Source organism: Necator americanus, chromosome X (assembly GCF_031761385.1).
Source record: "Necator americanus strain Aroian chromosome X, whole genome shotgun sequence".
NCBI classification, from domain to species: Eukaryota; Metazoa; Nematoda; class Chromadorea; order Rhabditida; family Ancylostomatidae; genus Necator; species Necator americanus.
In genome coordinates this window covers 26,639,782-26,653,178 of record NC_087376.1, presented here as the reverse complement: position 1 = coordinate 26,653,178, position 13,397 = coordinate 26,639,782, and the positions used below count along the sequence as shown (strand labels likewise).

At 36.7% G+C, this 13,397-nt stretch overlaps 2 protein-coding genes across 2 annotated transcripts; both read right to left on the bottom strand.

Annotated features, from left to right (window-relative positions):
• Positions 1 to 383: 383 nt before the first annotated feature.
• On the bottom strand, positions 384 to 2,507 carry RB195_025601 (uncharacterized protein; the record flags this gene model as incomplete). Its single annotated transcript, XM_064213821.1, has 4 exons — positions 384 to 494; positions 616 to 703; positions 1,305 to 1,432; positions 2,307 to 2,507. 4 exons carry the CDS (start codon positions 2,505 to 2,507, stop codon positions 384 to 386), a joined length of 528 nt encoding a protein of 175 aa, XP_064069702.1.
• An 832-nt stretch (positions 2,508 to 3,339) lies between these two features.
• RB195_025600 (uncharacterized protein) lies at positions 3,340 to 7,465 on the bottom strand (the record flags this gene model as incomplete). Its single annotated transcript, XM_064213820.1, has 9 exons — positions 3,340 to 3,460; positions 4,952 to 5,022; positions 5,103 to 5,186; positions 5,253 to 5,417; positions 5,523 to 5,642; positions 5,702 to 5,770; positions 5,847 to 5,953; positions 7,081 to 7,168; positions 7,385 to 7,465. 9 exons carry the CDS (start codon positions 7,463 to 7,465, stop codon positions 3,340 to 3,342), a joined length of 906 nt encoding a protein of 301 aa, XP_064069701.1.
• Between the last annotated feature and the right edge of the window lie 5,932 nt (positions 7,466 to 13,397).

Genomic DNA, 13,397 nt, shown 5'->3' with positions numbered 1-13,397 from the left:
CTTAGGGCAAACAGGATTTTTTATCCACTGAGTCTATAAACTGGTAACATGCTTACCTTCCGAAGATGAAATCACAAACGTGACATATCGGTTGGCCAAGCTAAATCCGAAGAAAATCAAATCCCGTTCATTAAACTCTAACGATTTTATGCTGAAGCCAAACGATTTATTACGAACCCAACAACCTCATCCTTTATCTCTCACTGCTTTTACTTATCAGATAATGAGCACGGTGACAAATTTATCGAAGAACAACAAACCAAAGTAATCGGATAAAACAACAAATATGCCTACACATGATAATCCTAAAACATCGTCGACTTGTTTATATTCTGAGTTAATATTTATTTTCAGAATTTTATCACATTTTAAGCCACACTATTCTACCAGACAGTTTTCAAAGCATCCATTGATGAAACAATTTTGTTATCGTCATGACATGCTTTAATGAATTCTTCACGTGTAATTTTTCCATCTCGATTTTTGTCCAGTTTCTGCAACATTTTTAAATGACAAGAAATTCCAAGTACTTTGAATGAATTCATCGAGAAAACTCTCGGGATTAGTCTCTATCTTGAGTATTGATATAAAAACCAAGTAGAAATGTACACTTACTGAAAATTGGTGTTTGATATGACGTTTGAGGGCAACAGGAAAGTGTTTTTCTTTATAATAATGAATTCCGACAAGTGCATACATTGCTCTGAAATATTTATAATTTGTTTCCATAAAATAAAAACTTCGAGAAAGTGCCAAATTTCTCAGGGAAAACTTAATCTTACTATAGAAATCAAAGTCATAGTATAATACCCTGTACTACTAATTTCAGAGTTGAGTTAACTATGACAGGTATTATTACTCCAAATAAAGAGAAGTCGAATGTTAATGGAATTTCCTCAACCTCAAAAAAGAATTCCAAATATACTGTGATTTTAACACTTTGGCAGTTCAAAATAGATTAAGGACACAAGCAAAAATATCCGAAAAAAAAAATATTTTGAAAAACGAAAACGGAGGGAGAGGTATGAGCTCAGAGAAGCTTCTAGCTCAGAGATGAGAAACAATGATTGTGACAGCTCATATCTGCCCTTATTATAGCAAACTCAGTTCATCTAAGGTCCATTGAATTTTCAATCATTCCATGTTAGTACGCCATTTTTTAGACATTTTACTCTCGGAGAAAAATTATTCCGACGATCACAATTTTTTTTTGAAATATCTAGATATTTACACGATATGATTTGCTTGCAAAAATAAACACTTCAACTGTAAACTATAATAATTCAAAAAAAAACATTAATAACCTGCAAACTATGAGATGATCTTCTTCTGTTATATATCCTCTCCCATTACAATCGTAGAGATCGAATAACCAATCCAGACGCTGCTCTAATGTTCCTTTGGAGAATAATGACAATTGTACGGCAAATTCCTAAAAAAGAAAAAAAAGTGATTTTCTCACTAATTAGATCACCACAGAAGATCTAGGTAGGAATAAACTTACGGAAAAACTTAATCGATTGTTTCTATCATCATCAAATGTATTGAATACAAGCTCTGCATAATCCGATGCATCTATTGACATAAAAATATAGCTGAGAATTTTTACATGAAAAGATATTCAAACTATACCAGAGAAACGATGGATACTGAAGAAAGATCTGAAGATTTGTATGAATTGTTCTCTTGTGACATAGCCACTTGGACAGTTCTGAAATACAGTAATACATGGACAGTTAGAGCAAATGTACTAATAATGATAAACCTGGGAAATGATTTTTCAGGATGTTTCAGGTATAGGACTCACCTGCGAGTGAATTAAATGTTCAGTTATTTTAAAAATTTCTAAAAATTTGTCGAAATTCTAAAAAATGGATTTATTTTACTGTTCTCTAATGTGTCAAAATAATCACAAGAATGTATAGTTGAGATCTAATATCTACAGCCAGGTGACCGCAACGCATCTGCTGGAAAACAAGGTGTTTTCTGCCTGGCACACACACACTGTCCGCTAAATCAGCCTTCGTCTGTCGAAAGGGCATCATGTACGCTCTGTTCAACATATCCAACCTCGACTATATGTAGTGTTCAGCACTTCATCGGTTTTCAGTGCCATTCTGGCTATGGTATTCTAGGAAGTTAAATTTTAGAATGTTCAAATTAAATATGTAAGATCTGTGAGGTTAAAAAGACACTCAACTAAACCAAACTTGCAATAATTATGTCCATTACGAACAACCATTTAACAGAAAACTAGAAGAGAAACTTCAATCACGCCAAGAAAAATGACAGGAAAAAATACAAACCTGCTTAAAAGATTGGTACAAGTATTTCAACTCATATCTTGAAAAATGCGTCTCGTTCACGAGAATATCGAGGCTTTCCGGCTTGTAGTGAACTTTTTGATCATCCATTTCTTGCTTGAGGGCATTTTCCACAGTTTCTGTAACGAACGTTCGTTCAAAAATCTGTGGCGCAATATATTTCTTGGACGTCATTGGTAGCATCCTCCTAATTTGGCGAAAATAAAGGTACAAGTTTTCGTTCATCAGTACAAAATGCTGAGAAAAAAAACCCAAAGGAATATATTGTGCGCTGGACACTCATATACGAATGTATTTTGCATCAAAATTGCCATTGTTCACAAAATATTGAAAGAACAATGAACTCACGTCCAAATAATGACACTCTCCTTACACCTTTAGAGTACAACACGCCCATCCAGTGTCTCGAGCAGGGATAGAATGAAGAAACATGAAACCTTGTGGATCGGGGCACGGATCGAGGATCAACTTCCACAGATCCGATATGCGACACACTATCACGACAAAATGATCAAAGCATTTATTATAAATCGATCATTTACATGAACAGAAAAATAACAACAAAATCAGACGCTGGACGTAAAATCAGCAGACAAATCTTAGATGAGAGCCTATGGCTAATATCTACGCAACAAATATTGGTAAACTGTAAATAAAAGACCTGAGAAAAGTAGAGTCAGCACTATTCTGATTTAGTCCTTAAGACCTAGTCTTAAAAATTAAGAGATATTTTGAACCTGTAATAAACAATGTACCTGCTCTACTGCGTTTAACCGGATAAATATTCTGCCTTTAGAGGACAACCGTAACAAATCATGCGCAAACAGAAATGAGGAACAATCTCAGTGGAACACGTATTCAATAAACGATAAATGCACGTAGAGAAAAATTATGGATAAAAAGAAGACCAATATGCACTGAATATAAAGTAGAAATTCTTCGAGGGAAATCAAAAACCCGCAGCGCAAAACACGCAAAATTACAGAAAGATGTCTAGATGGAGAATACCAGAGTGCTAGAGGATGTTATCCAAAGGATCCTGACGTGCATCGCCAATTCTGTCCATAGGTTGGACACGCAAATCTCTTGCTTCAATTTCGTTCATCTCCACCAAGCAGCGATGATATTCATCACGGCTGCAAATAGCATAGTAGATTTCATCAATGCTACTACCGTGTGTTATACGTAGTAGAAAATACGTGTTCCAGTCCTTCTTTTTCACTTTTCGTCCAGGCACAAATAAAGGATAAAGGATAAAGTACACGACGTAGATCAATCCCTGTGTGGAAGCACCTATGCATTCGACTTTTGCATAAATAGAACCCCCATTTTAAAGATCCAAAGCCATGTTACCAATAAAATTAACAAGTGCAAGGAGAGGACTAGTGCACTGCATTTTCGTTTGTTGAAAGCGCTCACAAATATGACTCCTCATTCCTGGAACCTAATCCATAGATGCTTCGAAGCAAGGATAAGTACTTATAAGAGCATCTAGCATGTACAATTTAGGATTTTTACAGTTAAATCAGCTCAGCTAACTGGAGTTGCTCAAGAGAATCAGATAGCAGAATTTCAATTGAGAAGTTAGGTAAAAAATGACCAAGTACACTGGACATCCCGAATAGTAGAAAAGAACCGCCTAAGGGGACTATCAATGAAGAGAATTTTCGCTTATATCAAAAGTGATCTCTAAGTGCAACCAGTAAGCTAAGATTATGGGACAAAAAGGTTGGTTTAAACACTAGACACGAGCTAAATGAAGTGAGTTATAGTAGAGTCAAAACGACATGAAGGGAAGAACTTTGCACTTGCTTAGAGGCAGCATACCACGAATTTGGGGTGGTACAGATTTCAAGTGGGGTATCCCGTGCACGGGGTCGTAGATTATGGAGACCGGGGTGGTTCCACTCATTTTTCCCTGAACCAGTGAGGGCAACCGGCCCCTGAATGTTATTTTGTACGATGCCTTCTATTTCAGCGCCCCACCCTTGCACGCGTAGCGCCCCTTACTGCCTATCGGGGCAGTTCGAATTGATTTTCGACGAATCGCAGGGCTGAGGCAGCGCAAGAGGTGGAGCGTTGCAATAGATGGTGTCGTACAAAACAGCATTCTGGACGCGGTTGTTTGCAGTGATGCAGGGAGAGATGAGCGGAACTACCCCTCTCTCCATAACTTACGACCCCGTATACGGATACTCCATCTGAAATTCGCACCACCTCAGATTCGTGGTATGCTGCCTTTAAGCAGTTGCGCTCGCAGCTGCGCGCTGGAGCGCAGCGGTTAGGATCGAGTGAGGACCCCCGTTGCCAGTGTTAATTGCTGCAGTTCGCGATGGTCCCACTTCGATTCTAAGCACTATCTTCACCGCACCGCCTCGAGCGCAACCGCTTATGCAACTACACCGTGCTCCATGTCGTTTTGACCGGAACATATACTGAGGGTTCCCGTACAAAAACGAAGACAACATATCTGAATATAAGAACGCTATACTGGAAACCAAAATGAAGTGCCCAACGATACAAACTTTCATTAAGGGAATGGAAGTTTTCTTGCGCAATCTTCATATTAGTACTAACACAATATACATATAATCAACTCAAAAATTTGCCCAAAATTTGGAACCCACCTTTTTCCTGATGATCCCACAAAGAATGAGTCAGAATTAACCAAGGAAACGGCGATAGCGAGGGAAGAAAGCTTAAATGTTGATTTTAGGTATCACAACTGTTTCTGCTAGCCACAATTCGCTCAAACCATAGCTGTCAACTTCAAATTACCTCGACAAAAAGAAGAGTCAAAGAAATCCAATTCATCACAGATACATGATGATAAAGCCAATCAGCAAAAACTTCAAAACATCCCTAAAATTACGATTCTATTGAACTTATAGATTTTATGAGATAAGAAAGAATAAGAATCGAACATGCCTGTTGATAAAGGATAGTAGTGTTGTCTACTTTTCCGCAATGACCCATAGAGACAATACTCGAGAAATATTCAGGATCGCAACAGCTATCAGGGACGAACTGCTGTAATGGCCAGCGACGAGAATAGTGCCAGTCCGACGCATTATTCACACCGCAACACTTCAGCTGAATGGATTCTCCACTACTCCAAACTCGTGAAGAAAAAGAAAAAAACAGTCCCAATATCTATGTATTATGTGAGACGATGAAATTGTATTGAAAAGAACGAACCGACTTTTGCAGCTTGTCCCAAGAAGCAGTCAAGTCGAAAACTCGTCCCTGACTTGTCACCAATGCAGTGCGGTTAATATTGTGAAGTAAATCCAAACGGACATGTTCGCGGGCAGCTTCCTCAAGAAATAAAAAGTATTCCATGCAGGAACAGATTAATCCTGTATCAAAACAATTACCTTGTAGGACAATCCTAAGACACCTGTTACGGTTTGAATAATAGCTAGGAGAATAACGAAGCCAACATACTAAAAACAGCTTATATTAAAAAAATCCTCATGGAAGATGCGAATTATTTATGACAGTAGTACACACAACACATACCGTAAGCAAAAGACGACGATTATAAGCTGTAGCCGCAATCCATCCAACCGTACATATAATGCATACAGCTACTCCAGTAGAGCAACATAATCCAGCAGTAGAGAAAGCTAAAATATGAAACGATAAATAATCCAAGATACACTCTATAATGTTATTGTAACCTTGGAGTATGTGACAATCTTTTCCAATCAATCCTTCAATTTAATCAAACGGACTTTTTATTTCCTTAAAGGAGTAAATTTAGTAAAATATCTGAAACACAACTTCTGCTCTTCTAATTCGGCAGAATTCTTTTTCATCACTAAGAAAATGGAAACGAAAATAGCCGCAAATGTAAGATTTTGACATCCTAATAAACGCATTAGAACTATAAATGAAAGGGATAAAAAGTAAGGCATAAGGTATTCTCTTCTTTTGTACACGAATGAAAAAAAAATGGTGTTACGGTGCGAAACATATAATACACTCGTGACCAGCATGCAAAATTAGCTCCGTGAGCGAAATCCGAGGATTGAGAATGTAATATGAGATTAAGATGTGCAAAAAACACCATATTCGTGTTTAGTATTGAAAAGTAGCTTTGCACGCAAGATCTGACGATTTCTTGACTTTTTTGAAGCCATTGAGTAATGCCATTAAAGTGCACCACTACTGAGTTCATTTTGTAGGATTGTTTCCATAGTAACTGAACCATAAAGGATAAAGTTAAAGTTTCTGGCGTTAATCAATCCGCTTGGGATGCGCCCTCACGTTCACTTCAATTCAGAATCGTTTGAGGTTTACGAACGTGTATCTGGTCTATACAGTGACTTGCGGTGGCTAGCCGATGTGTCAAGTAAGTGCTTTTATCCTCCCAGACAAGTTTGGTACCAATTTATCGACCCCGGAGGGATGAAAGGCTTGGTGAGCACTAGGGCGGATTCGAACCCCTGATCGATAGTGCAGGAAGCGGAACCTCTAGCCGCTACACCACACCCGCCCCTGAACCATATAAATACAAATGTAGCCAGTAGATTCAATGAATCTCAGACATATAATAGGTTAAACACGTTTTTCCCGCTCTAAATGCTGTAAAAAGTGTCACAAGGAAATATAAAGAATCACATAAATGAAATAACTTCAACTCCGAAAGATAATGAAAAAGATATAAGTGTAATTCAACAAAAATACTAGTCACAATAATGCGCGGCAAATCGATGACACAGCAAAAGCATTGCATTAAAAAAAAACATACCAGAAAAAGAGGTAGGAGTTAACTCGTAGAAATCGGTTCGTTTCAGATACAGCCATACACCAACTGCCAGGGAATAAATGCCCATAGTCTGGAAAAAAAATGTGGAGTTGACAACAGTGTAAAATAGTACGAGTAACTTAGAAAACACTAGATTGGAGCATCCAGACTCAACATCAACCGATGGTTACGATTGCATTTTGAGAAGTAAAGACGTGCACCTAATCTCAGATAAGCTGAACGTTTTTGTTTTCAAATGCTCTGTTTTTTTTTTAATCGAAACAAAGTAAAAAATGAATGGACCCACAGTGAACACAGTAAGTGTAGCAAAGAAAGCCCGTCTTTTGCTACAATATTTCGAGCAGAACTTCTTGAATAATTCAATCATCCTGAAGAGAATACTTAAGGAAAGAAAAACGAATGAAGAACCATATACATGGCACGTGTACCTCACTTCAAAGAAAGATAATTCACGTGAAATTTGGGCGGTTGATTAAAACTACATGAACAAGGCTGAAGAGTAAAAAAAAGATGAAGAGCGAGTTAATACAAAGGGAAACTCATTTCCCACAACAAATGTGTACTGTTGTAACGAAATTCCTTGAAGTGCAATAGCGGATGACATGCGCATCCAGCGAATGCGCACTGTCGCAGCGCGGTTCGATTGGAGCGTCATTAACTTCTCACCTGGAATGGTGGTGAAATTTTCCCTACATATTTGGCCTTTTCTTCTTTTCCATTTAAGGAATTTGTCGTTGCATATCTCTTTTTTAACAACATACACAGATGATTCTTTTCGTACTCTGAAGTTCTTAGGTAAGTACCCGGTTCTGCTCATACTTCAAGTAAAAATGGCACTGGAAGTATTGGATTAGTGTTTTATTAGTAAACATTTGTTCGAATTAGTTTGGTATTGCTTTTTTACGTCTAATACTTGTGAAAAATCAGAAAATACTATTTACTGGGAAATTCTAATTGTGCTCCTAAACGAAGATGCGGGAATAGGCCGCCTTTTTTTATCCTTGCCGTGATGAATGTCACGGATTTCGGATGTGAAGCGTGAGCATCCACGCAGTCCGGCCCCATTGAATCCTATATTTCGCAGCTCAAGTTGTAGCCTTAGTTTGCACTTATTCCATGGATGACCGGGAATATAATGCTTTATCCAGTGTTTTTTTTTCCTGAAAAATCCAATACGTTAAGGATATCTCCATCAATATGGGCGTATGTACTTGCAATAAAACATAAAAATGGTTTGATTAATATGTGGTTAGTGTTCGGACATTGTAAACAAATTGTAAACATTTAAAAATGGTTGGATTTTTGCAGACATATGATGTAAAATGAAAAACTAAGGATTGTTTCTATTTCAAAACGGATCGCTTGACTACAACCAAATTCCAATTTTCCTGTTGCAATTTAAAACCAAAACGTTGGCGGCAATATAGCAAAATATTGCAGTTGAGATCCGTCGTTAAACCACACAAATACGATAGCACTGGAATCTTTTGTAAATCCCTCTCTTCTACATATGCCAGCTTTCAACTGCTATCCTGATAACACAGAATTCAGGATTCATTATCCTTTCAACAACGCGTTTTCAAATATGGTAGAAATAACATTCTAGACCGCAAGTCTTTTGTTCTTGTACAAATAGTACTTTTGTTTGTTTTGCTTATCGACTCCAACTGTTGAAGCTGATTTGTTTCAATACATTATTTAACATTGTTCAAGCAATCCTACCACATTCCTCTCATACTAGTGAGAAAATAGTGCATACATTCGAATCTTAATCAATTTCTTCAGCACCTCTTTCCCCTAACTCCTAGTATTTTGTGGATGTCACGATATTTCAACATAGAAAAAAAAATCGTGCATTTTTTAATTTAACATTTATTGGTTTTCGCGCTTACATCGTTCGTTATTAATTATTTCGTTAGAATTTTCACTATTCACGTGTATGTGTATACTTGAAGGATCCTTAGCAAAGTCATACAGTGGATCACCGTGATCGTGATAACGAGAGGTTTCTATCGGAAAATTCTTGTCAGGAATTCACAGTCCCGTAGAAACGTTTTGATTTAAGCTGCAAAATAGGCGGTTGAGCATAAGGCGAGTACTAGACCGTATCAGCATAGCGCGGCTAGCGGCGCTTGCTTCCAGTCGGAAGTCGTGCTGGGCCGAAGTCCCGCTGCGCACACACCTACTGTAGATTTTCCCAGGCATCAAAATTTCACGAATTCAGGAATGAGAACGCAAATTTTTGAACAAACCAGGAATTATTTTTAAGGAGAAAGTAATTTTTCTCGGGATTTCCTTTGTGGTGAAGGTCACGTCACAGGGCAATAGTTGATAATAAAAAGAAAGTAAGGGACTAGCCATACGAGATGATCTTTTTGGACCTATTTATGGTTTCCAATGTCTATTTTTTATACTGTGCCTTCTTTATTTGTTTTTCAGACTTTAGTTATCTGTCCTGACTTTTTTAAAATAGGAATTACCTTATGTACATCATTTAAGAGCCAGGAGTGTTAGAAGTGTTGTAGAAATAAAAAAGAAGTCCTGGAAGTATTTATGAATGACCTTGTGTGATGTGACACCGTGACACCGCCTCACACATCTGCTTCCACCTCACCCTAACTGAGCAGTTACTAGTAGTTGAGTGCAGAGGTGAGTGATGATGTGTAAGTATGTGAAAGTAAAATAAAAATTACCTTTAATTGGAAATAACAAATGCCATTGTTCTATTACACATTCAAATTTGTGAAGGAAAAAAGATGAGAGTGGAATTAAAGGAAATATCATTAGCACAATCAGTTTTCAGATATATTCTATATTTCATCCATCGACCTCGTTCCTAAATTTTGATGTAATTCCCGTTTAAAGTTCGTTTCTCGACATATGATTTTATTCACTTTAAATCCAATCATTTTTAATGGAATATGTCACCGACTCTTGAAGTGAGTGATAATTTTGAGGCAAATCAGTTTGCTGGAATGTGATTGGCAAAGGCCAACCCTATACACTCAGTTGTTTTTAAGCGCTGAGTTTTTCTTCATATTTTCCTTGATTTTGAAGAATAGGGATGTGAGGCTCGAATAATTGCATTGTGTTATAACTATCAGCCTGCAGAGTTACCCTGAGTAACCAGGAATACGAATCGTTTTTCCAAACGTTTCAATGGAAATGATTGCTTGTTCTTAGTTTTATGGATAGAACTTTATATTAATTTTATCTGTGCAACAGATAATAAACAGCTACCCGGGAAACTATGGTGGCTACGGATACCGATATTAGGTTAACTTGGAAGTTTTGCGCTTTCATCGGATGCAAGCGCAGGTGCCCTGCCTGTCTGCATTTGGCGATCAATGCGGCAACAATCGATTGAGCGATGGCCCCCACAAGCTCTTTTGGGTTTCTCTTGTTTTTTTTTTTGTTGATAATTTTCTGTTCCCCTTTTTTGCACAGTCCCTTATAATTAGGGTGAATGATGAAATATGATGTGAATTATGGCTAAATGTCGTATTGAACAGATAATCAGTTTTCTAGGACCTAAGTGTCTGAGAAAAAATTGCAAAAATCCTAAGAATGAATCACATTCACGTAGCGAACATCACTTTTTTGCGCTCCATTCGCAGCGTCGTGATAATAAATATGAGAAAAAAGGGCAATTTTTTAGGAGCTTTTGAACGTCGTGATAAAGTAGCAAAAGTAGTGAAACGTGAGTAACGCACGTAGTAGGGAACAAAAAAAGAAGAAAACAATTTCCTTCAGAATCATGTAGAAGGCTGCTGTCGTCATACACCTAGTGAGTGTCAAAATCGTTGAACCGAGTAATTGCGATGCGACTGGGGAAGACAGAGGGAGGAGCGAGTGTGTCGATCAGTGAAAGAGTGCATAGCGCAGTCGCACGGATGAACATATTCGTTCGACTATGGGTCAAAATTTTACAAAGGCAGTAGTATGCAAATCCCATCTTCTTAATATTTGCGAAAATTCAGTACTACTGTGGGTTCCTTTTGTTCACTTTTTGACCATAGAAATGCGACTGGAACTCAAACACGGCGCATCCGTATTATCCGGCCATAGATCCGCACATGTCGGCGATGAAAATATGAGGACGTGCACTCTCAAGGATGTACGCCACTCGCGCATAGTAGATACGAACATTTGCGAGGTAGGGGCGCAAAAAAAAAAATCCACCCTCGAATCGCGCACGTAAAATCCACAAGTCCTGCGATATGATCAAAGCTGGGCATGCAAAATGATCAGAAATTTGAAAACAACAACACTTTCGGTTTATGTCGCACCGTATAAAACGTGATGGATATTACGGATAACGCAATGGCGTCCTAATCATTGCAACATTAGCAGCTTAATTCAAATCTTGTAAATGGAAGGAAAAAAGAAAAATGATGATAAAAGTGAGATTTGTGTTTTTTTCTCTTTTTTTTGTAAATTAATTATGAGTATGACTCAGGCAACTAGGAATCTGCTTGCGGTTCGTTATTTTTCTTTTGCTTTGCAATAACGGATCGATATGATCTAGGAGAGATCCCAGAATCAAGAAGAAAGATTGTAGAATTTTATAAATACGCTGTTTCTGGTGGAGAACGATAATCCTGTATATATATACATATATACATATCATCTTAGAATTCCCATAAAAACCAGGGAAAGAAACTCGTGTTTGCTGCCAGTATTAGATTTTACCCTTTTAGTGGGACAGTAGGGTATTTTTTTACTTTTTATTTTTTACTGCTTCATGGCTCCAAAGCAATATGATGTCAAGTAGTGGATCCCGATAAGATCGAAAGATTCATTTTCTTCCATTCCACTTTAAGTAAGATTTTCAATTTCTTTTCACCATGAACTGAATATATAATCATATATATCTTTCTTTATGTTGACAAAATCCCTTCTCTGCTATTTTTTAAAATTATTTACATATTAATGATGAGTATAATCCATGTGTATTTCGTTTACGTAGTTCCACTTTGGTATTTGTTATTTTATGTTAACAGATTACGTTATCGTGGACCAAACATTGGGCCATCAAGGACAAATATCCCACGATGTTTTTCTAATTATCCAACCTATTACTAGATAGGTAAAAATTTTTCTTCAACTAAAATATTCTACCTTATTTCTACCGTGCGTACATTAATTATGTAGAGAGGGTATTTGGATATTCCCACTAGTCGCTTACTTGTTTTAATTTTTCTTTATTTTCTCAAATGTTTTTCTTAGTGTAGTCACTTGAGAGGTATCTCATATATCTATTCTTGCAACTTAATTATGGCGTTCATAATTTTTCTGTTCCTATCAAAATTAATTAGTTTCCAATTTATTGAATTAGCTTTCTTCGATATACTACATATTTCTGCTAACTTTGTTAGATTCGTACTGGCATTGATCTTCCCTTGAAGATGAAATGATTTTCATTTTGTGCATAAAAAATATAGGAAGCGAGAAAAAAGGTGAGAGCTATTTGCTTAAATATTTCTAACCAAGTGAAATGTAGAAAAAAGAAAGATTCGGTAGTAGGTATAAACTCTTGCTTTACTTGAGTCTGGAACTTTCTTTAAGCAAATTACGATTAATTAACCGTAACCTGTAAATTCGTACTACAGCTATATAAAATAAGGTACAATAGCCATTAGTTTTGGAATGGTATAGGTAGAAAAAGAAATAATAGGACTGGAACATATTTTTTGAAAAATAGATTAAAAACTGACCCATGTAACACAAAAAGACATGCTCAATTTTCTTTGATATATTTTTTCTCTAGTTTTTCTCTTTATTCTTACCACATTGTATTTTCTCAATTAGAAAAGATTTCTTTTTTTCGAAAAAAAATAGATGTTTCAAGCGTTTTCTTCAAGTAAACTATCATAAATGGACTGAAGAATGTTCAGAATATTTTGATAAAGAAGCAAAAGTATTGTATATGTGCAAATATATGGTTGACGAGATCGTGTTCCTCATAAAACTAAAAAAATACCATACGTGACGGATTGCGTTTGTTTTATGGATACACATCAGGCACCTGATCATCGTGTTGTTTCTATAATGTCATCCAAATGCACTATAATATATATTATCAGTGTGTTCTTATTATTATAAGTATGACGTTATTTTCTGTTTCTCTCAAATAATCTCTTTTTTTGAAATAAAATTATATTCAAGTCAATTTACAAAATGACAGATGACAAAGATTCACTACACAATCCCGAAAATATGCATAAGACATGAAGACTATGTATCTTTCTTCTTATATTGACCACATGAAATTTTGCTGAGGAAGAATCGACAAATAA